Source organism: Pholcus phalangioides, unplaced genomic scaffold (assembly GCF_987345545.1).
Source record: "Pholcus phalangioides strain wild (caught in Gottingen) unplaced genomic scaffold, Ppha-v1.0 ptg000001l_1, whole genome shotgun sequence".
Taxonomy (NCBI): Eukaryota; Metazoa; Arthropoda; class Arachnida; order Araneae; family Pholcidae; genus Pholcus; species Pholcus phalangioides.
In genome coordinates, this window is record NW_028301594.1 from 30,006,546 (window position 1) to 30,033,246 (window position 26,701).

The following is a 26,701-nucleotide window of genomic DNA, read 5'->3' on the forward strand; positions in this document are numbered from 1 at the left end:
ACTTTCATCAACTCCCTCCCTACTGACTTTCCGCACCAAATTGAGAAGATTTATATCGTGTGTACTCAGCATAAGCCAAGTTTTGGTTCACTCTCTCATACAGTCAATCAATCACTCACTCAACCACTCACTAAAGGCAGTATTCACCGACATGGTTTAAACTATAGTCACAATTTTTTGATAAGAGATCGACACGGATTGGTAAAATTCAGGTTTTCAACCAATCTATATTGATCTTTTACCCAAAAAATTTTAACTAAAGTTTAAACCATGTCGGTGAATACGGCCCTCAACCGCTCATTTACTTGGTAACTCATCCTCACTCAATCACTGATACGGTTACTCACTTCGTCATTCATTCAGTTGATATTGAAATCTATATTCAATCACTTGGCCACTCATACAGTTACTCACTCACTCGGTCACTCATGCACTCACGAGCTTATTTGATGGCTGATTCACCAACAAATTCGGTCACATGTTCATTTACTTGCTCAATCACTCTGTCACTCGCTCACTCACTGCTGACGAACTGTTGTCGGTGAATTTTCCAAGCAGGGAATCATTTATCTGTGAATTTTCGTAGCAGAGAATTGCTATATAATGGCAAATTTCCTTAAATCATTAAAACCACACACAGATACACATACTGTAGTTTTAAATTAAAACTGAATGGGTTGTCAAAACTACTGACGGCGTATGATCCGATATTGAAATCTCTTCCCAGGACACATCACACTATCAATAATGGACACGTAATTTTTCAAAGTTAATGATTTCCTTTGTATTTCGCATTATAACAAAAATTAAGCGATTTTCTAGAACGTGTAAGAAATCATTGACCCGTAGATTCGGACCGTACATTTATAATGGGCTTTAAAGACAAACGAATATTACAGTATTTCGCCCGTAACGGGGATTATTTCGAGTAAATTTGAACAGAAATGTCGTTCGATTTCATCCAACGTCCAACTGGTCATGATTGATCCCGGTTGCATTTCTCATTAGCGGTCGCAGAAATAAATCGATCATCAAATCTGATCGCTGTGTTTGCGCATGTCGTTGACTTTGTTCCTTAATCCAAAAATAGCTTCCGCTCCATAAAAATATACGTTTCACGAGACCGATCAAGGTCTAGAGGGAGAAACTAAACGAATATTGAATGAGAAAAATACACATCAAAAACGGAAAATGATTTTAATAAGAAGGACGACCTTCTGCGGACGACGTCCTCGTCTACAACGACCGAACGGATTCTTTTTAGAGGTCAGTTTTGGGCGTTAAGGGCGTCTTTTTGAGGTGGTCACGTGAAAAGAAAATAACAAGATGAAGATTGATTTGAAGACGAGAACATGAAAAAAAAACAAATTCAGTATTCAAGTTGAAATACTCCGCTCTTCGAAAAGAGCGCAAGAACTTCTTTTACTCCAGCAGTTCCACCGTTACAATCATTTTCATAATCATTGAAGTTTTCATCTGGGACCAATTAAAAAACAAACAAAGCCATATTTCTAAATAGGGGCCGTTCAAGTATTTACGTAAGCAAATTTTTAGCCATTTTTGACCCCCCTTCCCCCCTCTTATCAGCAAAATTTCGTCATCAGCTCTGCCCTTCTGAATCCTAACTCATATTTTCATAAAGGGTGGTTGATGACGTAAGCATTATCCAAACCCCCCTCCCCCCTTGTCATCGAAAGTCAGCAAATAGGAACCTCCCCCCCCATCGATGATAACGTAATACTTGAACGGCCCCATATAAAACTAAAAGCAATACAATAAGAGTAAACAAGAATTATTATTATTTTTAATGATATATAACTTATTAACTTCACCTATATGGGACTCCCATACAATACCGAACGACGTAAAATAGTGTTCTTCAATCTTCTACTTGCGGACCGGTGAAATTGAATGAAAAAAATTTCGTGCACCAACATAAATGGTAGATATTTTGACACTGAGGTTGTACCAGACTCTTTCTTTATCAAAAGCTATCGCCAACAACCTGCAATACTATGCAGGAAGGTCAGAAGGTGTAAAATTTCTTTGTCGATAATCGTATCCATACTTGGTTCGCAATGCCCTATTTGGGCAATAGCAGCCGCTATAATCCATTATACGCATGAAGTTACTTCTGCACTGGCCCACCTATAGTGGAGGCAAATACAATGTAAAAAAAAAAAGCTCCTTCCTTCAGTTCTTGGTCAGTTTCTTTCAGTTGATCAGATTCAGTTACTCGGCCGAAAGACTTTCTTAGGTCATCTATGGAACGTCGGAACGTACATTATAAAAATTGTCATAATTTGTAAAACATATCGGATGATTTTATTCAGACTACTAGTAATGGCTGAATAATAATAATAAACGCAGGATTTTTTAGCTTTAGGTAAAAGCATACTGTTTTAGAACAATATGGAAAAAGGAAACGGCATGTTTGAACATTTTGCAACCAGTTGTGTGGAAAAGAAAAACCGAAGAGTCCAGTTTTCATACCCCCGTGCCCGTCGTTCTATTAAACTGGAGGTATGGTCATCGTATTTGCTTTTTGGATTTCTTTCGGACATAGTTATTGTTCGAACCCGGATCCTCGCGATGTTAGTCCGTCACTATGACCACTCGACCACCACAGCGGCATAGAAAAAGGATTGAAAAACGCCAGTGTGAGGTCGAATCTTATTCAAATAATCCTTACCGAATCCGAATCCAAACGCAGCCCACCTTCAATTTTTTACCCCCCCCCCCTCTGTTTTTTTATGTGATAGAAACACTAAGTTCCATTGCATCATGAAGTTCTAAAATGTCCTCTCACAGCAAATCAGTTTTCCCTGATTTGGTTTCGGTAGAAAAATTCAATTCGGGGACGCAGCAACAAAAAAGATGCTTTTCTTGCATAAAAACCATTGTATTTGATTGAGAATTTTTTTCCCACTGAATCGTTGAATTTCTCTGAAGGTCAAAAACTTCATCCATATACAGTACATGCAACATATTCCTTGTAACATGTTACAAAATACCCTATAATCGAATAGGGCGGATAAAAAACTACTTCTGTCTTTTTTGTATATAATACGCCTTTATTCGTTTCAAAGGGAACACATACGACGAACCGAATCAGTAATTCAAAAAGGACATTACAATTTATTTTATTCAATAGCCGAATTCCTAAAAAGAAAAGCAGCATTTTGCAGTATTTACAAAAAAAAACTTTTGTTCTCTATCTCTCTCCCCCATCCCGGTTCCGTTTCGCTTTATTTTCTGTAATTTTCAAGCGATTACATCGAAAAAAGAGCCCTAATATATCGTAGCTCGCCCTTGAATAATGGATTCTGTCCTCCATAACTGATATTCCTTTTAATGAATGTTATTAAGTAAGCATACGATGAATGCTCATTCACAAGAGACTCTTTTGTTACGTATGTACTTACGACATCGTCAATTAGAATAATCTATTTCGTACTCGTGTGGTTCGGCAATAGACAAATGCATTTTTTTTAAAGTAATGTAAAGGAAGGGATTCGTTAAAGGTACTATATAAAGCCAGTTCATCCGGAGAACTTGCTGAAAATTCACATCCACAAGTTAACCGTCATACTCTTGAGTTTCTTGCAACGTCTAATGAAATGAATTATTTGGTGAGTGTTAGATGATTATTCATGATAAATTGAGTTCATCAAAATTTCGGCAGGCGTGGACCGTTTCTTTAACCACTGCCTGGTGGGTTTTTAATTTTTTTCTGCACAGAAAACGAGTTTTTTTATTTTTTCATTCTATTCATATTTGTTTGACTAGGAGTAACAGACAATTACAGAAAGTAGCATTTAATTTTTAGATTTAAAAATCTTAACATTTTGATTCATTTAATACATTTTTTTTGAAAAGCTCTTAAGGGGCGCGGTATCCCGGTCGATAAGATGCTCGCCTAAAGTACCAAAGGATGTTTAGAGGTGTCGCGAGTTCGATACCCAGTTCGTCCTTGTCAGAAAACTTTCCTGACACAGGGGTACAACAGAAAACGGCGACTTGACCGCAGCAAAAATTGCTACCGCAGGGAGTCCCCCATCAAGGGGTTAGCGCACCAACCTCTTGATGAGTATGAAAAACAAGCCTGCCGTTCGGAATCGGCAATAAATTGTAGGTCCCGGTCTAATTAGCCCTCGTGTGCAGAAAATGACCGTGGTGCGACAAAAATGATCAAAATGATCAAATGAAAAGCTCTTATTTGAATTTTTTTTTTTGCATGAAATATATAAATAATCTAGTTTTTAGACAGATTATGTAACTGAACTAGATCAAGTAATTAGAGATTACAAGATTATTTTTCTAGACAACATTATATTCTTATTACATGAAGCCATATCGTTTGTGCAGAATTGGTTAAATGTTTACTTTTCGCTAACGCCCTCTAGGGGCAAAGATTACGCACGGGCAAGTCAATTTCGGGAAGAAGCGGATGCCCGTGTCTGACACGGGCAAGTCAGGCAAAATTTTATAGTTAAAAGCAAATTTTAGAAAAGAAATATAGAATATAAAGTATTAACCCTCTTCACTCACATTGATGAGATCTCATCCCTTAAATCAGGGATCTTCAACCTTTATTTGGTCCGCTGGCCAAATGTGGCTCTCCGAGCTTTTTGTCGTGGCCCGCCGACCATTGTCAGAAAATAGCTACTTTACATGAAAAAATGATTAAATTAAAAAAAAAAAGCCACTCTCTCTCTCTCTCTCTTAAATCCGTACTGCCGTATTCAGAACCGTGATATACTTTCCAGATTCAATAGTAATGCTGTGCATTTGATACATTGAAAGGGACGTCGCAACGAATTCGGGAAGAGGCCTACGATTTTATATAGGCTACATATTTCGAGGAGCAAAATTCGGCGTCCAAAAGGTATACATAATTATAGAATTTACAGAAATGCTAAAAAACACCTTAATGAAAGGGACTAATTTTAGAGTTATTTAAAAAAAAACAATCATAATTGATTAAAATTTAGTTAATGAAAAAATAGTTCCAGAATTACTGAAAGAAATGATTGCGGAACTAGTGACAGAAACAATTTCAGAATTGTCAAGAGTAATTTCCGAATTTTTAAAAGCATTAACTTATGAAAAAAATTAAGAATTTTTCGAATAGTAGAAATAATTCGATAATTAATGAAAATTTAAAATTAATGAAAAAAACTTCAGCGTTATCGGGAAAAATTTGAGATTTAAGGAAACAAATAATTGATTAGTTAGAGTGTGATTGTAATGATTATTTCATCAATAATCATTTGATGAAAGGAAGTTATTTGAAAATACATAAAAATTCAAATTATATATAATGAAAGGAATAAATTCAGGATAAAAGTGTTCAATAATTTGGGGAACCCCGTTTAATGACCGAGAACACCATGGTATGACTTGGCGGTCCATGGGCTTCTTGGAAAGTTCAATTTTGCCCACAATATCTAAAAGGTTGAAAATCCTTGCCTTAAATACTCAGTTTCTTTTTTTCGAGCTGATAATTTTTTCATAATCAATGAATGACACGTACTGAAAGCCAGTGCCGTCTTAACGCATGGGCCCACCCAGCCAGGCCCTCAAGAGTAAAGGGGCCACATGAAAATGAGATCTAGTTAAAATTTCTAGAATTTATCTGGTAGGAACTCAGAAAAATCACTTGACCCGGGGGGCCCTCCATGATGCTTTTAAGACGGTCCTGCTGAAAGCCGGAAAAATCATTAAAAAATTCTGTTCCTAATTGTTATGCATATACGGGGCCTTACTGAAAACATGCAAAGCCTCCACAATCACACAGAAAATAAATGTATCGAAGTAATATTACTTTCCAAATATATATAATAACTAGGACTTTTGTGAGTCAAACTGTAATGAGAAATAAAATTCGGATTGTAAACAAATTAGACGAATCACAGCTACACATGCTCTGCAGCAAACAAAGAGTTGTTGTTGTTAATTGGGACATCTGCCAGCAAATTCAAAAGCCGTCGTGCGGTTGTGTGGGCATCGGGCTGGACCATTACCTCTTAGAGATACATAGGATATGTAATGGCTGGACTCTCGTCATGAGGGTCCAGGTTCAAACCCCGTTGACCAACCCACAGTGGTGGTTGGTTGAAATTGGTATCCTTCGGTTTTCCAACTTTGAGGCTTGAATGTGAGCCGGTATTTCATTTGAAAAAATTTCTCCACATAGAGCGCGCAGACCTACAACACGATATTTACATAACATGAAAAATTGAAGCATTTACCACAGCTTCACTTCAAAATATGGAAAACAGATAGCAGCACCAACGAGAACACGAAACAATCACAACTCTGACACCATAAATACGCCAAGGCCACGGAATACACACACACACACAACACATTCCTACGCGTACCTATCCGTTTGAAGTTCCACAGAGGAATGTGTATGAGGTGCATGTACGGCTAACTAGTAGTAGTATGGCATATTCAAATTATAAAATGGAAGAAATATGACCTCACCTTATGTGCAAAGGTGCTTCTGAATTTTTATCTTGAAACTGGCTGCAGTAACGAACGTTGAAAGAACCCTTTTCACATACATCGGTTATCCGGTTCGCTACTAACCGGCCTCCGAGCTATTCGGATTAGTTAAAAAATAATTATAATTCTCCTTAATAAAACGATGAATAATTCAATTTACTTTGCCAAGGCGTTGCAAAGTGTAATCGCTTTGTGCAATTATTTATCAATGAAATAGGTTAAAATATTTTTTGTAAGAATTAAGCTTACGTTTTACGTTAATATTTTGTTTATTTTAATTCTCCCCGCGGAAAAAAATCACTAAGCTTTTTGTAAAATGCAATATGCTTTTAATAAAAAGTAGGCTTCCCTCGACTTTCAGCAGGTGCAAGGTAAGGAGCATAGGGAGAGAAGCTGTCCATTCAGAAATCATCTAAACAAAATATCTGGGCCTGTTGATGCTAAAATAATAGACTTTTGAGGAGGCGAGATATCTCGTCAATGAGGCCGAGTGTGATAAAAGTGTATGTATTCATACTTTATAGCTAATATGATTTCGTTTATTTCGCGCGATTAAATTAAAGTTCATAATGTCTATCTCTCTGTAAAAATTCATCTCAAAATGAGTAAAATATATATATTTTTTTCTTTGACTTCCTTTTCCTGTAATAGATTTTTAAAACGCACAGTAGGCCTACATAACAAGCATTTATAAAGTGCTGGCCTGTATCAAAAGATCAGAATATATGAATAAGAGCGGACTTCGGTATAAGAAGGGTGTTTTCAATGGTATGGGTGGGGTTGGAAATGAGCGTTTATGAGCAACTCCGGTCTATCCGGCTTTTTTCATCGTCTGGTATGCCCTCCCGCAACATTAGGCCGGATAGTCCAGAGTTTACTGTACACAAAGCTAAGAATTTAATGGTTATAGGCTTTTTATTTTAGCAATGACACAAGCCCAAATATTTTTCTAAATGAAACACATTTTCCTATCTCTTACTTTGCACCTGCTGAAAATCGGCAGAAAGCCTACTTCATTAAAAAAAAAAAAGACATTTTACAGTAGGTCTAATGATTTCTACTATGTAGGTTAAAGGGTTAAGGAAAAATAAACTGTTGGAGACTTTTATTGTTGAAATCTTTCTATGTTAAAATTAATCAAATGATTTTTTCATAATTCCGCAGGTAATACTAATCTTATCGTTAGGATCAGTCATCTCAGCTTCCATCTACGTCGATAAATTAACTAAAAATCCATTCGAGGCATCGGACGAAGTTTTTGATCCGGATATTGTGAGCGCCAGACTTCATTCCAACGACTTGGACTCGAGAAGACCTGTGAATTACGACCAGCGATACAGTAGATACCGGACCATTTCTTCTCCGGTCATTCAAGTTGGAATCAAAACCACAAGTGAAGTTAGACCAGGGTTTTCCAGCTACAGTTCGACGTCGATATCTGAGATAAAAGGTCAAGACAATGGGGATTTCGGATCGAATGGGGGTTTCCGTGCGCTCCAAGACGATCATGCAGGGTACTCCGGTCTTCCATATTCCGGACGTCCAACTTTCAAAAAGCCATCGGGATCATTTTACGCTGGTACGAACCAAGATTCTGGATATGGAAATATTGAAGAAAGAAGTTACGGAAGCTATGCTGCTGATAATTTACGGACACGCAACCAGTATGGTCGCTATTACTCTGTGCCCAGTTATAATTACCGAACGCACTACTAAATCACATCGCACATATTTAGAAACGGTGAGTTTTAATGTTGATTTGTACTAAAATAACTACCGAGAAATTGAATTTTGTCGATTAATAAATGGTAGAAATTCATAGATGAATGTATTTTCAATGTTGGTCTATCGATATATTTATTTTTATTGTAACCTTGGAAGAGAAATGATTGCGGGTTTTGACGGGAACACGTTCGAAAATACTAAGAGTGTGAAGTTTCCGCTCCACCAACCGATAAAATGAAGGGTTTCTTTTCTTTTGCAAGTCACGATAATTTTCTATTTTCCGATGATTATGTGGCACCGAATCACCTGACGGAATACTATAATAACCAACAGAAAAAAAAGAAATTCGTCGTCGCATAATTTATAGAGAAATTTATATCTATAATACGTGTATTATGTAACGCCTTTACGTAATGTTTAATCCGTTCGATTATTGACAAGTTTTTTTTTGTGAAACTCTCGTAAAGTAATAATTACATCTCTGAAAATATTCCTAGAGGATCGTCGTAAGAAAGATAAGAAATTTAAAAAAAAACCCAAAAAACTTGTAGATTCGCACATTCAAGATTAGATAACCTAAGTTAAAAGTTACTAAAAAAATTAATCACTTATTATCAATTGTTTATCTTGAAAAAATTATTAAAATAATGATCTCATAAATAACATATCAACTATTCACTTTTTTTGTGCTATGAACAAAATTTGTGTAATTTCTTTACCTCACAACTAAAGAAAAACTGTTAACTCATTTTTGTCAGATTATAAAGCTTTCAGCTTCTTAACATGGAAATCTTCAGTGTGACGTGATTGATGATTTGACTAGCCAAGCTTTACGATGCTGAACTTCACGTTAAATGACCATTAGAAAATGAGGAAATGACTCGGTGTCTTGATTAATTATGAGTTTTTAAATTACCTTAAGCAAACCAGAATATTTTCAATTTTTGATGCTGAAAAAAATACGAGACTTTTTAGAGACCAGTAACGGGCCCTAACTAGTGTTACACCGGGCCGTGAGTGACCACAGTTTCATTTTTCCTATTAATTTCACGTCAGTTGTGTGTATGACCGGGCCTTTCATTTACACAAAAGACATTTACCGGGCCGCCGGCTTCGAAAGATTGAGAACCACTGCTCTAAAAGATGTCAGTATCTTTTTATCAGTATCTTTTGGTTAGTATTTTCTATCTATGAAGATAAAAGAAGATACCAGAGATAAAAAAAAGAGTTCGCTTTCCGCTCTTACTATAAGTAATATTTTACGCTTTTTCAGTTGTTTCAAAATGAATTCGAGCCGTTCGAATTTTACATAAATATACATCATTATTTAGAAGAAGAGAAAAAGGTATAATTTTGCATATATTCGTATTCATGAACAGGCATCACAGAAAACCCAAGAAAAATGGACTTGTAGCCATTTCAATCGCAAAAGGGCGTTTTCGGTGAATTTTTTAACCCTGATACACTTCAAATTTACTTGATAAATTTACTCTTACAAAATTTTACAATTCAGCAGTTGGATGTATAAGTATCAAATGATTCATATAAATCAATTGCAGTTTCGGAAATGTCATAATACTTTTGAATAGCACTGTACATATGTTCTACAACACAAGAATTCGGTGGAAAAATTAAGTTAACCTGGCGATAAAGAGATTGTTATAGAGAAAGTTACAAGTCGTGTGCCAATAGATTTCGTAAGATGTTGTTATTGTTTTTTTACCTATTCTCTCTCCGCTAAGGGTCATTTAACCCCCTTCGGTCCAGTTAATGAATGTTGTTGTTGCTATTTCTCAGGTCCTTGCCTCAGTTTGGGCACTTCTAGTGAACCGTGAATTATGACAGCGGAGATAATAATGTCTGATTGTAAGTAGAATGAAATTAAAGGAGAGGAAAAAGTTTTTTTCTCGGAAAAAAAGGCCTTCGATATTATATATATTCCGGTGCATTTTCTTTTTTTATTCTCGAAAATGTATCAGAGGTTACATGAGAAATTAAGTGATTTCCAAAGAGCTATATAAAAATACTTTACGCAGCCTACATTGGCTTTAGTTCGTTTAACTCCTTTCATTCAAATCGTTTCACTTGGATACAATAGGCTCCTGCAAACCGAAAGAAATGCGGTGTCTGGTGAGTCTGAAAATCTGGTTCACTTAAAAAATACATACTTTTCATTGATACGATTATTTTGAATTTTTGAACTTGAATATGATTATAAATTAAAGTTAAAAATAAAGAAACGAAGAAGTCTCAAAAATGAAATGCTCAAAACGTTTCAAACGAAGAAGTGAAAAATCTCTTGTATATTCAGAAATGTTTGTTGCAAATGAAAGATTTTAAAATTTAATTAAATTACCAAAGCTGCATTAGTGTAGGAGTTGTGTCGTCTTAACGGCCCGGGGCCCTCAAGTACAGAGGCGGGCCTCGCGAAAATGAGATCTGATAAAAAAATTTTAAAAGTAAGCATGCAAATTAATAAGTGAGTAGGCAGGCATTTCTAGCCAGGTTGAGGGATTAAAAAAAACTACTTCACCCTCGAGCCTATGATGCTCTTAAGACGGCCCTGTTTAGGGGTGGGCTTTGTAAAATTTGGTGTCTGATAACTAGAGCTTACACCAAGCTATTTCACTGTAATCGTTTTTCATTCCTCCTTAATGTTTCACTAACTGGTATTTTTCCATACCTTCAGAGGTTAAATTACTGACTTGCCGACCGTTAGCACAAATAAGCCACGGTACTAGTGAGTGAAACGCTGGGGAGAAGTGAAAGAATACCATGACAAGGCAACCCGGTGAGCCTTAGCAGCTCACCTCATATAAATTTTTTTTTACATTAGTGATACATATTAATGCCAATATACATTAATAATTATGAAACCATTTTTCACCTTATTAGTTTAAAAACATTTATTTTGAGACATCGGCAATAACTTTGTTTAGTCAATATTCTGTGAATGTGTGTCTTTAAATTCAAACGCCGAATATAGCATTGAGATGAAAGCTGCATATTTTGTCACCTTGCTCAGTAAAAGATATAAGGTTCAGTAGGACCCCGATTACGATTAACCAAGTATCGGATTATCCGAGGTACTTTTCATAAAAATTCATTTAAAAAATTCTGGGCAGTACAACGGCGGGCTGAACGCTGTTTCACGACAAACTGGGTGCGTGAAGAATTTAACAGCATTCGATGACAGAAGACATTGAAAAACTATTTATCAAAGTACCTTGTTTTTTTAATATTCGAAATGTTAGGGACCATTCAAGTATTATGTCAGCATCGATGGGGAGAAGGGTGTTTGGATGATACTTACGCCACGCGTTATGCCACGGACCACTTAAGTTATCTACAAATGTTTCGCGGGTAACTTGAGCGATGTAGAACCGCACGAGGAGGGGGCCGCTTAAGTGCTCTAAAATTGTGCCACATGTCACTCAAGGGATCTCTAAATATACCATTGATCGTTTAAGTGTTCTGGAACTGTGTCACGGGTTACTTAAACGATCTTTGAATATGCCACGGGCGTACTTCAGTGATCTGAAGATGTGCCACGGGTCATTTAAGCGATCTGAAGATGTGCCACGGGTCATTTAAGCGATCTATAAATATGCCGCTTAGTTCATTTTTATGAAATTGGGTTTGAGAGGAGGCAAGCCACATCAGATAACCTTCAGGGCCACATTTGATCCGCAAGTCGAGTACCATATATGGCTTAAAAAGTGGGTCGCAATTTCTTGAAGAGAAATTTTGAGTTCTTAGCCTTCAAATAGCATTGAAATTAACAGAAATCGATTATAATAACATATAAAGGTATTTTCTTTCGAAATTTTAATTTTTAAAAAAATATTTTTTACATAAAAAAAAAATGTTTTTTTTTCGTCTGGGGGGGGGGGGGGCGCATGAGTCCCCTATGCATTCATTCAATTTTTTAAATGTGTTTTGATTTGTACCATCATATTGTTTGTCAAGCAAGAAAATTCTCTCAATGGATACACGATGACTCTCACAAAGGGGAGGCTGACAAGAAGGGTTGTGAGACGTCCGTATTTCAAAGAAATTATCACACCATGCACGTTAGTTGGTACTCCCACCTTTATGTTTCAAGTGAAAACTCTCTGAGAAATAGGTGTCCCATATGTTGATTTTTGAAATCTGTTAGGGTTCTAACCCTGTAGCCTGGGGGATAAAATGTTCCCCATTTTTCAACTGCCTTCATATTTTCTATAAAATCAGTTTACTAATAAAAAGGGAGAATGGGGAAACGTGCCGAGCGAGTATTCTGGCCTAGTGTCTGCTAGAGGGCATGTGGTTTCTGGAATCGCTGATGAAGCCTCATTCGTTGTTTAGTGACAAAAAAAATTTTTCTTGCACATGTACAGAGGAGATGTGCAATTCAACGGGATTTCAAGGTCAATACATTTCAACGCTATAAAATTTGAAATTTAGATTTTTTTTGACTTTGTAATAAAAGCAAACCTATAATGTAATGTAAACCTGTAATGTAACTGAATTAAATATTTCATTTGGATAAGAATAATTATCAACATGATTAAAGCTTATCAGAGACTGCACGGATATTTATTTCAAAGAACTAGTTGAAAATTTTTTGGCTTGTTACCTTGTTTTTAACAAAAATTCAAAGTGAATCTCTGTCTTAAAGACACGTTATGGTATGTAACAACATGCCACGTGGTCGTGTGGGCGTCATGGAGCAGATCTGGAGCACACACGTTTGATTCCGAATTCGGAAAAGAGATGGCATCACTGTTTGAACGGATTACAAGCGTTCTTCAGAAACAACTGTCACACGACATATTCCGACACACACTAGTTCTCAGAGGGGTATTTACGACGCGCATTTGCGGTTTAGTAGTATGTTATAGTTATTTTTTGAAAAATTATATGTACAATCTGTCTTTTTGTTACCCACAAATAATAGACTATGAAATTTTTTTTCCAATGCTGGAATTTGCATGCTTTTTATCTTAACCCACAATTTTACTTGTGTAATTGCAGAGGCCCTGTGTAGCGGTTTCAGCAGTCCTGCTCCTTGCTGGTCTAGCATCAGGTATCTTGCTCGAAAAAGAAAAAGAGAAGGAAAAACTAGAGAAGGAAAAGATAGAAAGGGAGATAGCCATCGAGATAGCTAAACTGTATGGACCTTGGGGATGGCTGATCGCCAGGGAAATCCTCGCCAAACGTATTGAACTGGAAAAAGCTGCCATCCTCAAAAGAAAACTAGCCATAGCGAAAGAACTCGGATTATTGAAGCACCTCGAGATCGAAGAGTTCATCAAGGCCGGCGTTTCCCTAGAGTTCGCCATCGAGCTGGCAATTTACAAGAAAGCCTGGGAGTTGGCGAAGAAACTAGGCTTGCTGAAAGCCTTCGAGGAGGGTATCGTCCTAGACAGATCCATCGATTTCGGTATACACAAGGAATGGACGGCAGCTGCCAAGGAACTCGAGCTCCTCAAAGCGTTGAAAATCGACGAGGCCGTAGCCTGGGATGACGCCATCGGCTGGGGCATAGCGAAGGGAATCGGCAAAGAGAGGTCCCTGAAAGATCGGTTAGCCTTGGACAAGGGAGTCGACTGGAAAATCGCAAGAGACATCGCCATCGCCAAGGACAAGGACAAGGCCGCCGCTTGGGACATCGACAAAGCCATCAGTTGGTTCGACAAGGCCGTCGGAAAAGACATCGGCTGGGGTGTCGCCAAAGACAAAACGTTCGACTGGGCTATCGGCAAAGACCTCTCCATCGACAAGGCGATCGACAAAGACAAGGCCATCGGTTGGGGCATCGCCAAAGACATCGAAGTGGATAAAGATCTCGATTGGAAAGCGTTACTGGGAAAAGAACTGGCGGTCGACAAGAAAATCGACAAAGGTTTCGATTGGAAAGCGTTGTTAGGGAAAGAGGTAGCGGTCGATAAGAAAATCGACAAAGGTTTCGATTGGAAGGCGTTATTAGGGAAAGACCTAGCGGTCGATAAGAAAATAGATAAAGAATTCGAAAAGTCCATAGTCGACAAGCTTCTCTTCAATAAGGAGATATCTTTCGAAGAAGAGAAAGAGAAGGCGATCAAAGATAAAGAAGCGGAGGCGGAGAAGATTCTTTCATTCGGACTATAAAATAAATTAATTTAAACCTATTTTTCAATTTTTATTCCCTCGCTCATAATGGCGTTTCACATTGTACATTTTTCCACTTTCGACGACGTTTTTTTTTTTTTGTTTCCTAACCTTCCATTTTAACTTTGTAAGTATCGGATATAGTGAAATGAACACGTAACGGATGAGCTATGTTTTAAGTTATCAAAGGCTTTACGGCAGGGGTCTTTAACCTTCCAGACATCGTAGGGCAAAAAAAAAAAAAATTCATGAAGCCCAAGGGCCAGATTTACACAGTGGCGTCTTAACGGGTTGGCTCAATGGGGCCTAGGGCTCCGAATCAAACAAAAGATACTATTTGAGAATTTTTTTCATATATTCTGAGATTGTTTTTTAATTAAACACGAATTTCCATTGGTATTTTGCAATGTTTCTTTCATTAATTCAGAAAATACTTCTTCCATTAATTCAGAAAATACTTCTTCCATTAATTCAGAAAATACTTCTTCCATTAATTCAGAAAATACTTCTTCCATTAATTCAGAAAATACTTCTTCCATTAATTCAGAAAATACTTCTTTCATTAATTCAGAAAATACTTCTTTCATTAATTCAGAAAATACTTCTTTCATTAATTCAGAAAATACTTCTTTCATTAATTCAGAAAATACTTCTTTCATTAATTCGGAAAATATTTTCCATGAGGGGGGCATTGCGAGTAAAAAATTTCGAGGACCACATGTGTTCCCCCTCCCTCCCGGGTCATGCGTTGAAGACCCATGCCTTGAAGCAACAAATGTTTAGTGCATGTTTCTTTCAGTGAGAGATTATTTATTGATGCATCAGGACTCTGCAAGTTCTCGATATGTAATTACAGCTGTTGCATATGAATCAACGGCACCACAAATTAAATGTTAATAAATTACTATATGAAGTTTGTACGTATGTCTTTACGATTTCTTGTTCTGTGTCTCACAGCTTACTCATTCGATCGATCTCGGTCAGTAGCGTAGGCAAGATTTTCTTAATGTGCGTAGGGGAAATGCTTACGACTTTTTGTTTTCTTTTCTCAAGGGTTTTCTCTTTCATTTTTTACTGCACATGAAAGCAACATAATCTAGGCTAAAAGGGGATTCCCACTCTCTTACGCTAGTGTTTTCGGTAATGTAGTTCTTGGCATTGGAATGCCACGAGAAATATGTAATTTCACTCTTTTGATGATAACCATCGGACGTTATTTGTAAATAACGCGTAATGCAGCTTTTAGAGAGGAAATTATTGTTTAACTCTTTACAGTTCATCCCCATAAAAACGTATTAAATTTTTTTTCTCAAAAACTTATCTAACTTGGCGCTGTTAGCATATTTTTAAATAAAACAATACATCATCGACTCAGCAATTTAATTAACGGGAATGGATTTTTTTGAATTAGCTAAAATGGTTAATTAAGGGTGAAATATACAAATAGCATGAATTTTAATGTTATCTGTATAAACTGATAAAATCTTGCTCAGCAAAGTAGAATATATAATATGGTTGAATTTTTTATTTTCAATTCCTCTTAATTTTGAGCGTATCATGATTGTTGTTTATGACAGACTAACTTCAGAGTTGTGAAAATTTTCGGGTTTTTTCCCGGGATACACAGAATGAAAAAGAACCGTTTTGGGCACAAAATATACGTACAGCAAACTTACCATTCCTTGTCGGAAAAAAAAAACGTGCTGGGCACTTTTCTGTACTCTTCGATTGCAAAAGATACTTGAAATCTAGCTGAAATAATACTCAAATATTAGTAAAATACTCATTAATGAAGTTTAAACTTACCTTTTACGGCACATTAATAGGAGAAGAAGAAGAAGATGTTGATAATGAAATATAATGATAAAAAATTGATGGTGAATCATTTGATGGTGAAATATAACGATAAGAAATAATTATCACGTTAACTATTTTGAAGGTAACTTCAGTTCGAATTAAAAATAAAAACATTGCTTTTAAGCAATCAATTAGTACCATCTGTAGATAAAGGGTAAAGCTAAAAGTTGAGTCATTTCTTTTCAGATGAGCTATATTTTTAAATAACATCAAAGCAGTCACACATTAGAAGTGTGATCATTTTTTCAAAGTAAAGAATGACTGCTATTCCGATGAAAGGTTTGCCTTGTCAACTAGGCTAAAAAACATGGCCGTTTTATGAGCGACTGCATAGATGAACATCACACAAGCATTTGTGAATCTTCAAGAAGATGTAGAGGTGAACGTGCATACACATCAAATACGTCCCAAATGACAGATATGAAAGTCGGATCCGGCTTTGATAATGAATAATAATTACTAAATCAGATGCGTTTTGTTTTGAAAATCCCCATTTTTAATGGCGGTGAAAATATGAATCATTTTCAGCCGGAAACTGCCGAATATATCGCTTTGACCTTGAACAACGAGAACAAACATCGATTTCGAATCCATGCACGAGTGGTTTTGAGGTAACACCAGGTGAATCCGATATTAGGCTTCTTTTTTTTTGTTCTAGAAGACGGGATGTGGTTTATGGACATTGCAAGTGTCAACGGTTCGAAATAAAATTTGAAAGTAATCTATATGCGATTAGAAAGGTAATTTCACGGGGAAAGCAATGGTTTAAGATTATCATGAAACTAAAGATGGCAGGTATCCTTCAAAACATGGGAAATCCCCTTATTTGAGATGGATTATCCCCATGAACAAAGCGAAAATGACCTTTAAAAAACATATAAAAAGTGGAAAATCATTTAGTTTTGTATCAGAAAGAGCGACTCCAAAGTTTCAACTCTTTTGTGAAGACATCACCGTTACTACAAGTATCCGAAGACAACATGAAGTCAATGGTAAGAAAAACTCATATATTTGTGTATTAACATTATACTAGTCTTATTTTTAAGTTTTTCGAACTTTTTTTTTTTCATTGTAAAATTTAAGATAAAATTAAAGAGTTGAGTTTTAAAAAAAATATATAAAATAAGTACCGTAATATCCGGGGCTGCTTTGCAACTATCCTGAAAAAATATTCATCATAGTCTAGCGGCTATTCTAATGATAATTTCCAAACAATTTAGATTTTTTCCGACAGGAGAAATTGTAAATCAACTCATGTATTTGAGTTAGTGATGCATCCGCTATTTTGGATATCGTTTGCCAAATGCATTTGCGCTAGTTGATTTCACTCCTAACTTTTGTCGAAGAAAAAGTTACTTTTGTCGAAGAAAAAGTTACTTTTGTCGAAGAAAAAGTTACTTTTGTCGAAGAAAAAGTTACTGCTGGAAAGTTACTAATTGGAAAGTTAATGCTGTTTATTTAAATGCAGAAACTGTAACGTCGTTAATGAACTAATTATTCATCTTTATGTGATCAATAGTAATTTGATGTTGGTGTTCTGAGCGAAACTGCGGCTACTTTGCATCCCTAAAAAAAGTTGTGTAAAGCAACCCAAAAGTAGTTGTTTTGCTTCGTTTTAGGCTTAATTCAGTTCGTACAAATACAAATACAAATACAACACCACAACAGGCAAAATGCCCAACGAGGTGGCTGATAAAAAGATGCCCATAAAAATATGGTTGTCATATGTTTCAAAAATACAGCAACCCAATTAAAAATGCAATTAACACAAATTACAAACAATATATACACATGATAAAATATTATACAATGCCCATAAAGAATACTTATGGTTGTCTTATTCTAAGAATGGATAGCTTCCCGATTTACCCCAACATGTTTATCGTATTTCTTTTTAAACGTGTCAATTGTGTTACAATTTACTACCTCCGGGGGTAAGCTATTCCATTTATTAACAACCCTATTGGAGAAAAATTTCCTGCGACACCATAACCTTGCATTGTCCCTCACCAATCGATACTGGTGTCCCCTTGTAAAAGCAGTCGATTGGCGGTGTACTAAAAGTTCATGGTCCATCCTATCCATCCCATTGAAAATTTTGAACACTTCGATCATATCTCCTCGACACCTGCGTTCATCCAATGTAAACATATTCAAAAAATGAAGTCTTTCTTCATAACTCAAGCCCTGTGTGCCAATAAGGACACGCGTAGCTCTTCTCTGCACCCCTTCAACCAAGTCTATGTCCCTCTGTAGGTATGGTCTCCAAAACCTTACAGCATACTCCAGTCCAGGACGAACTAAGCCTCGAAAAAGCGGAAGAATGACTTTAGGAGAACGCGAAGAGACCTTTTTGAAAATGAGACCAAGCATTCTATTCGATTTTTTGACAACCGCTGAACAATGTTCAGAAAACTTAAGTCGCTCGTCAATGAGAATTCCCAAATCGGTGACTCTAGTTGCATCCGGGATAGTGACACCATTCAACTCGTAAGAGAACCGTGGGTTGTTCGAACCAAAATGAGCGACCATGCACTTATCTACGCTAAACATCATGCTCCATTCATTTGCCCATGCTGCAATCTTGTTTAAGTTGGTCTGGAGCAACTCCCTATCGCTTTCATTCCCGATTACCCCCATTAGCTTCACATCATCTGCGAATTTGCTAGTAATTCCATCGATACCCTGATCGAGTTTATCGATAAAAAGTGAAAAAAGTATGGGGCCAAGGACACTTCCCTGAGGAACTCCACTTGTGACGTCTGTCCAACCAGAGAATTCCCCGTTCACCATAACTCGTTGCGACCTATCTCTTAACCACGATTCTATCCAATTCAGCAAGTTGCCCCCTATTCCAATCTCGTGTAAACGCTTCAAGAGTTTGCCATGTTGGACCCGATCGAATGCCTTCTGGAAATCAAGGTAAACCACGTCGACATTTTTGCTCTTACCCAAAGCCTTAGTCACGTAATCATAGAAGCAAAGGAGGTTAGTTACACATGACTTCCCCTTCCTGAACCCATGCTGATTATCCGACAATACATTATTCTCGTCTATCCACTTCACAAACTGCCTTTTGATGATAATTTCCAAAATTTTCGAGAGGGAGCTCGTCAAACTCACTGGACGATAATTAGACACCACTTCTCTACTACCCTTCTTAAATATAGGAACAACGTTAGCCAGTTTCCAATCTCTCGGGACGATACCCTCAGCAACACTACTCCTGTATATCTGTGCGACTGGCCCCAACAATTCATTAGCACCTTCCCTGAGAACCCTGGGATAGATATCATCTGGTCCTGGTGCTTTGCTTGCACATACATTTCTTAGAAGATTTAGGACCTCCACGTCTTCCACTTGAATATCGTTGAGCGTTTTATTACCCCATGCAACACCCGTATATCGAATATCATTATCTCCATTAAAAACCGACGCGAAAAAGTCATTGAAAGCACTACACATGCCTACATTGCTCTCTACTTTTGAGCCTCCTATCGAGAGGGGGCCAACTGTCCCCTTACATCCATTATTGACGTATCGAAAAAATGATTTTGGGTCAGAGCCAATGTTATCTGCCAACCTAGATTCAACTTGCTTTTTACTATCCCTTATCGCTTTCTTCAACAGTCTTCTTTTATCAGTAAACAATGATAGGTCACCTCGTCCACTTTTATACTCTCTGAATGCTCTTTTCTTTTCAAGATAAAGGTTCCGCACGCTATCCGTGAACCATAGAGGGTGTGATGTACAAACACGCTTTTTTCGAACAAAGGGTATGACGTCGTGCAAAACAGAGGACAGCTTCGTACTAAATTCTTCCCATTGACTTACCACCCCTACTGATTCCAACCGGTCTTTGAAAACTTCCGCTAACCTTCTTCGCAAAACATCAAAGTTAGTTCTCCGAAAACAAGGAACCAGTCTTTTGTTATCAACCTTACCCGAGGAAAAGTTACAGAGAAATCTGACGATACGATGATCACTGGAAGAAAACTCTTCCCCCACCGAAACATGTTCAACTAGATCCTCAGAACTAGTAAGAACTAAATCCAAAATAGCAGTACTCCTAGTGGCTTCTGATACATGCTGATACAAAAAATTTTCGAGCACCAACTTAAGAAAGTCTCTTTCATACTGATTTCCAGATGAAAGGTTCTCCCAATCAATACCCGGGTAATTGAAATCCCCTAGTATGAGAACCCTCTTTCGCTTACACATGTAGGAAATTTCATCATGCATTTTGGCGATATAATTTTGATCCCTATTCGGTGGATTGTAACAAACCCCAACAATAAGCTTATGACGTCTTTTGTTCTCAAGTTCAACCCATATGGTTTCAATATCACTTCTCTGCACGTTACACTCTCTAGCCTTCAAACATGATTTCACGTATATCAACACTCCACCCCCTTTCCTATCAGATCTATTTCTCAAAAAAGTATCGTATCCGGAGATGTGTAAGAAAGATTCATCCCCATCGTTTGCCCAAGATTCTGTAATGGCTATAAGATCCAAGTCCTCCACAACTATCATAGTTTCTAAAAAATCTTTCTTGTTACCCAAGCTCCTGGCATTTATTAACACACATTTTAATTTGCCCGGTGGTTTGTTGTCAATCGAGAAGCCATCCAAGTCAGAGGTGGGTAATTCCCCGTCAGTACTGTTGTGATTATCATTAACTAACCCGCATTCCCGACTACGTGGTCTGGGAGTAAAAAACCTGACCTAAGACTATCGTAAACCTCCCAGACCCCTCTCTTATTTAGATGGATCCCATCCGAACGAAGCCACCTATCGGTAAATGCGGGAAGCTCCAAGAACGTGACCCCAAGTGAGGAGCAAATGTCCTTCAGGCCTATATTGAATTGGTGGATCCTACTCCTATATCCCCTACTACCCCTTGGCAGCACTGGAATCACTGCCACATCTGAACCCCCCTCCCTAGCGGATAATAGTAAATCCCGGTATTCTGACAGAGACTCACTAATATTCGCTCCTACCTGATTTGTTCCCACCCACAGAATCACCCGCAAGGGCAACTTTCGGCGATGAAAAACGTCTCGAACGTTGCCAATCTTCCCCCCAGGAAGACAACAGCGCTCGAAACCCCGAAAATCCCTACACACTCGGTTCCCAAGTTCCCTAACCATAGAATCGCCGATGATTAAACCCCTATCACTATCCCCCTCTACCTCATCCACGACCTCCCATTCGCCCTCTAAAATGTCGTTGTTCGTGGAGATTGCTTCTTCATCAATAGGTGGCTCGACGACCAGAGGGTCCGTTATAACCGGACCCTCTAGCACCCTAACTTTTTCCCGTAAAGCTTCGACCTCGTGTTCCAGCCTTTTTCTATCCAAGCACCCTTTACAATTGAAACTATCAGCTACTATACCCCTAGACCAGGGAAACCTCCCGTCGCAAGCTCTACACAACACTAGTCGAGGTCGAGGCATACTAACACTATTGCTAAAGCTAGATAATAATAATAATACTTAACAATACGAAAATGAGAAACGTTAACTGGAAATTAAAATAATGTAAAATACATTACTATGCAAAATATACGTAAGAGATTATACGAAAAAATTACGTAAAGTAGAATGCTCAGCACTAAATCACGAAGAATAAAATAAATATGTATATAAAGAATACCACACCCTCTAAAAAAAGTATTAAGCTACGAAGTACAATTTATACTTATTAGAATTAGCTAACTATCTCAAAACACTAACACTACAACAATAGGCCCAAATGGAAGGAAAACAACGTTATTGAGAGTACCCGGGAAAAAGTATACACTGTTTGCTAACACTAACGTCCAAAAACCTACGAACTTATATCAAAGAAGCGACCGAACCTGGCGAAAAAACAACGAAAATGAAATGCGAACGAGAAAAATAAATATAAGTCGATCGAAAATACACAACGAAAATTTAAAAAAAAATGAGAGCAATATAAAAAAAAAAAACCACTTATCTCACAATCCAACGTGCGCTAAAAAAAAAAAAAGAAAATCACCGCAGAATATGACCCAACAATAAACAACACGCTAAGTAAAACTCACGAGAACGAAGAAAAACACAAAGAAAGACACAAAATGGCGCACTGGCGTGTCGGTGAGCGGAGCGCGATAATAGCACGTCCGTTCCCCACGACGGCGAAGACGATTATGAATTGACATTAATAACCGAATTTGTGTCTCTTAAAATAATACCAAATAATACCAATTTTACTTTTCATTCATACTGTACTTGTTGCTTTTTTCACATGTTGAATGCGATGAGTTTCACTTTTGTGAATTTTAATAGTTTTTTTTCATTCTAGACCAAAAAAAATCCATTTTCAGTCAGATTCCCATAATATTGAGTGGTAACTAGGGCTGGGAATCGACTAAAATTTTTAACTGGCTAATCAAAAATTTTTAATCGAATTTTAATCGAATATTTTTTGTGACCATATAATATTAATATACAGTAGATGCTATAAAAATATATATTTCATTCACTTCACACACATACACACCTATTTGGCAAATGCAAACAAATATAAAATGATTGGGAAATTAAGGCTGCCTGTTTGAAGCAATTTAATATACTGAACATAATTTTGTCAAAACCTGTAATTTCTTCATTTGCATCTTGTCTTTTTTTTTTTTAAGTCGGTTATTTTAGTTTCCTCACTGATTTCGAAACTAATTTCGATCGTACTGTTGCTTGCTTTCGTAGAAACTGCTCTCAAATGGTACATGAGAGAAGATGAGTTGATGCTTCGAAGAATATACGGAAAACTATTGCTCATAGGGGAAACAAAAACTTTTGGTCTTGTCTTCCAAAACTTCCATCAAACTCAATTTGAAACTGAAATGATCAGTTTTCGTTGAATCGACTTGTAGAAAAATTTGATCAAAATATTGATTCAAATATTTTTAAATATGGCCACTTATCCAAAATGTTATGTATAGGAACAAAATTTGTGTGTGTACACATCTGATAGTTTTTTTTTCAAATTTTTCAAACAAATTAAGTCAACTCACAAAATTTTAATAAAAATTGTAATCGAATTGATCGAATCGATTAACTCAATTAAAATTTTTAATTGCGATTAATAATTGATCGATTACCCGACCCAGTACCAGCGGTAATGCAATAAATTTTAAGTGGCTTGACAGTGTTCTAAAATATTTCCTTGCTTAGAAAAATAATCACTATACATATTAGGTGATTCAATTTAACCCACTTTTATGCGTTACTTCACACCAATTAAAAAAGCATAGAAATTAAAGAAAAAATGTGATGGCTTTTCATAGCATCAGACCTGTTCCCACATTGTCTTAGAATATACACAACATCATTTTACATATCTACTATCTTAGCATGAGTTTTCCCTAATAAACTTTCAAAAAAAAGGTGCAAAGTAGCCTCCGTCTTCGGTAATTCAAAAAATGAAGAGCCAAATGTGAAATCATTAGGTCTGTTGAGTTTAAAAGTTCAAATCTCATTCATTTTTTTTTTTAAATGTTCTTTTACAATGAGTTTGTATTCCATGTCATGGCCAATATAAATCTATGCTTCATTCAAGGTTAAAAAAATATGGTTGTTGTAGAAAAATCAAGTTATATTGTGTTTGTGTTTTTTAGAGCGGAGGAAAATTACGTTTCATACACACAAAATTTGAGTTTTATTTTCCACTCAAAACCATAAATAGGTAATAATGAGTGATAGATTCCCATTAATACTATAAAGGACAGGGAAATCAAAAAAGAAAAAAACTTTGAAATTTGCTCTCGAAGTAGGAAAATATTTTTAGTATTTCCATGTTTAAGCAGGCGTAGCGCATATTTAAGAATTAGAGTATTAAAGCAGTTTCAAAAAACAAAATTAAGATTTGCAAAATTTTAAATAAACTTTAGCTGCTTTTAGATATTGCACTCATATTTACTGTATTTACTTTTATATTTATTTCAAAATCAGTCGGTTTTGAATTTGAATGACGTTTGAAACTGAATGATTTTATGCAAAAAAAGGACTCGTGTCCATTTTTTGCACCCTTTTTTTGCAAAATTAACTTTTCGACACTTTCTACTTCAGTATTTTGCTTTTACGTTTATTCCAAAAGGGCATCCTTTTGTGGGGACCTGGTAAAAAGATATTCATTGCTGAAGTTTCAAAATGTATGCAGAAAAGGCTACAGTCTGGGTCAATTTTTTGTTGTTTTCTAAAAACTAGTCTTGGTGACTAGTTGAAATTGTCTTTTCGCATGACACACAACGCGTTTCGACATGTACCGATTCGTTAGAAATTCTGCAGAGGAATATGTACGGTTAAGGAGTAGTACAGTCGAATCCCGTTTTAACGAATACCGTTATAGCGAAAATCTCGTTTTAACGAACATGTTTCTTATCCCCCAGATAGGTTTACGTTAAAACAGAATGCAAAAACCTGGAATTGTTTCATAACGAAATTTTTCGCTATAACGAAGTTATTTCTCCGGTCTCTTGGAGTTCGTTATAACGGGATTCGACTGCAGTAGTAGAAGTCTTTTTGCATGAAGCGATAAATACATCTATAATCACTGTTAATCATCGATACAGCCCGAATTTGGAGATATTAATTTCTTTGGGGATGTTAGAGGCCCCTTTTTTCACTACAATTTTGTGGTATCTGCAGACAGGACGGAGCATAAAAATTTTGTGGCCCGATGCGAAAATAAAATTTGTACGTGCCTCTCTGTAATGTCTGTATGCATAACTATAAAGAGATGTAGCTCAAAAGACTATAGAAGCCCGTATATCCAATATATCCAATCAATAATTTTTTAGGAATTAGCCTGACTGTGGAGTTAACAGTTAAAAGCTGTGACCTACGAAAGGTTTGTCTATACAGGGTGTCCCATAAATAAAGTGGAGATAGAGAATTGCATATAATAGGACAGGGGTTCTCCAACCTTTTCTATACATGGCGCCCCCTTTCCTCAATCAACGCTTATCCGCTACTCCCCAGAGCAGTTCAACAAAGAATCTCCTCGAAAAGCCTTTGTCGGGATGCTCAGAGGTGCTGAGCCACTGGAGTATCCTATGTCCACTGTTGAAAACTACTGATTCACAGTATCTAAATATCGATGAAATTTGAGTAGTTAAAAGTGAATGAAATGCATTATGCAGTCAATTGAATCTGGTTTTATAGCCTCTAATCTTTTGCGGGCCGTGCGGCTGCACACCTCGCATCTGCTAGTCCGGCCCTCACATCATAGTACTATAGCTATGTATGAATTGATTATAGACACATAATAGCTTCCCTTATTGAAGTTGTTGGTGACTCAATGATTTTTTAATATGTAAGTGAGCAGTTTTTGTAAGATTGTGTGTGTGCGTGTTTCATTTTATCAGCTTTAATTTTTTTAAAATTAGAGATAGATTTATTTAGATAAAATTTATTTTCTTTTTACTTTCTTGTGATAATTTAAAACTTGCCTCTTATTATTTTATTCTTCTATTAACTTTAGATCATCCATTCATCAATTTTCCTCAAACTGAATAACATTTTTTTTCCCCCACAGGTACCAATGGTTTGCGTTCTCGCAGTTCTCATTGCTATGTCATCAGCCGCTCCACCTGAATTGATGTACGGAAGAGGACTCGCATATCCACCTTATTATGCGATGGGCGGTGGAGCCTACAAGCCTTATTTGGTTGGACTCGAGAAAGGAGTCGAAAAAGGCGTCCGATTAGGATACAAAAAGGGTCTGGAAGAAGGAGTTGAAAAATCCCGCGGTGGATATCGAGGATACGGAGGTTATGGTCTTGGATACGGGGAATTGCCTCTTTTTTTTTAGTTGTGAGTATTAAAATTCCATTTTTTTGCCTCACAATCTCATCTAAATATTTACACAAATAAAATTTTAAATGCCTTCTTTTTCTGATTTGACATACATCAGACATTGGCATAGAATATGGGTGGGTAAAGGTCATATTATGAGAGACGTATATGACATGTAAAATATATGACGCCATCTATATCTATTGAAACGCAATTTCATTATATTTTAAAAAATATATGCTATCAATTATTTTTTTTCAGGTTTTTGAAATCCCACCGAAAACCAGTTCCTGACCCAACTCCTGTTATATGTTTCACTGAAGTTAGATGAATTTTAAATAATTAATTAGTTTTATTTCAAATATTTTTATTTTGTTCGAAAGTTTGTGTGTATTTAAATTTGAATAAACATTTTTTCACGGAAATTTCTGATGTCATGCTATTATTTCTAGACACTCGACTGAATCTGTAAACACATATTGAAAATCAGCAGAGAAAGCTACGCGATGCATTTTTTTTTCTTTTTAAAGTCTAATCATCCGAGTTTTGCTAGGAGAAAAACACTATATATAAACATTATCCACTATGGATATTTTTAATGATGCATTAAAAATATTACGAGAAAATTTTCACATAAATAAAAATTATTGAGA

The 26,701-nt window shown here is 36.5% G+C and overlaps 1 protein-coding gene and 1 long non-coding RNA gene across 2 annotated transcripts; both read left to right on the forward strand.

Annotated features, from left to right (window-relative positions):
- The first annotated feature begins 3,560 nt into the window (after positions 1-3,560).
- LOC149090335 (uncharacterized) lies at positions 3,561-14,806 on the forward strand. Its single transcript, XM_089235885.1, has 3 exons — positions 3,561-3,632; positions 7,678-8,254; positions 13,255-14,806. Exons 2-3 carry the CDS (start codon positions 7,973-7,975, stop codon positions 14,368-14,370), a joined length of 1,398 nt encoding a protein of 465 aa, XP_089092011.1. The 5' UTR covers positions 3,561-3,632; positions 7,678-7,972; the 3' UTR covers positions 14,371-14,806.
- Positions 14,807-16,953: 2,147 nt separating this feature from the next.
- On the forward strand, positions 16,954-26,473 carry LOC149090336 (uncharacterized). The gene is made up of 3 exons (XR_016193187.1): positions 16,954-17,219; positions 25,789-26,066; positions 26,310-26,473. It is a non-coding gene; the product is annotated as an uncharacterized LOC149090336 (long non-coding RNA).
- Positions 26,474-26,701: the final 228 nt, after the last annotated feature.

Coding starts and splice junctions, on each gene's coding strand:
- LOC149090335 (XM_089235885.1), top strand. CDS start 7,973: ATGGGGATTTCGGATCGAATGGGGGTTTCCGTGCGCTCCAAGACGATC. Junction 8,255..13,254: donor ATCGCACATATTTAGAAACG/GTGAGTTTTAAT, acceptor GTGTAATTGCAG/AGGCCCTGTGTAGCGGTTTC.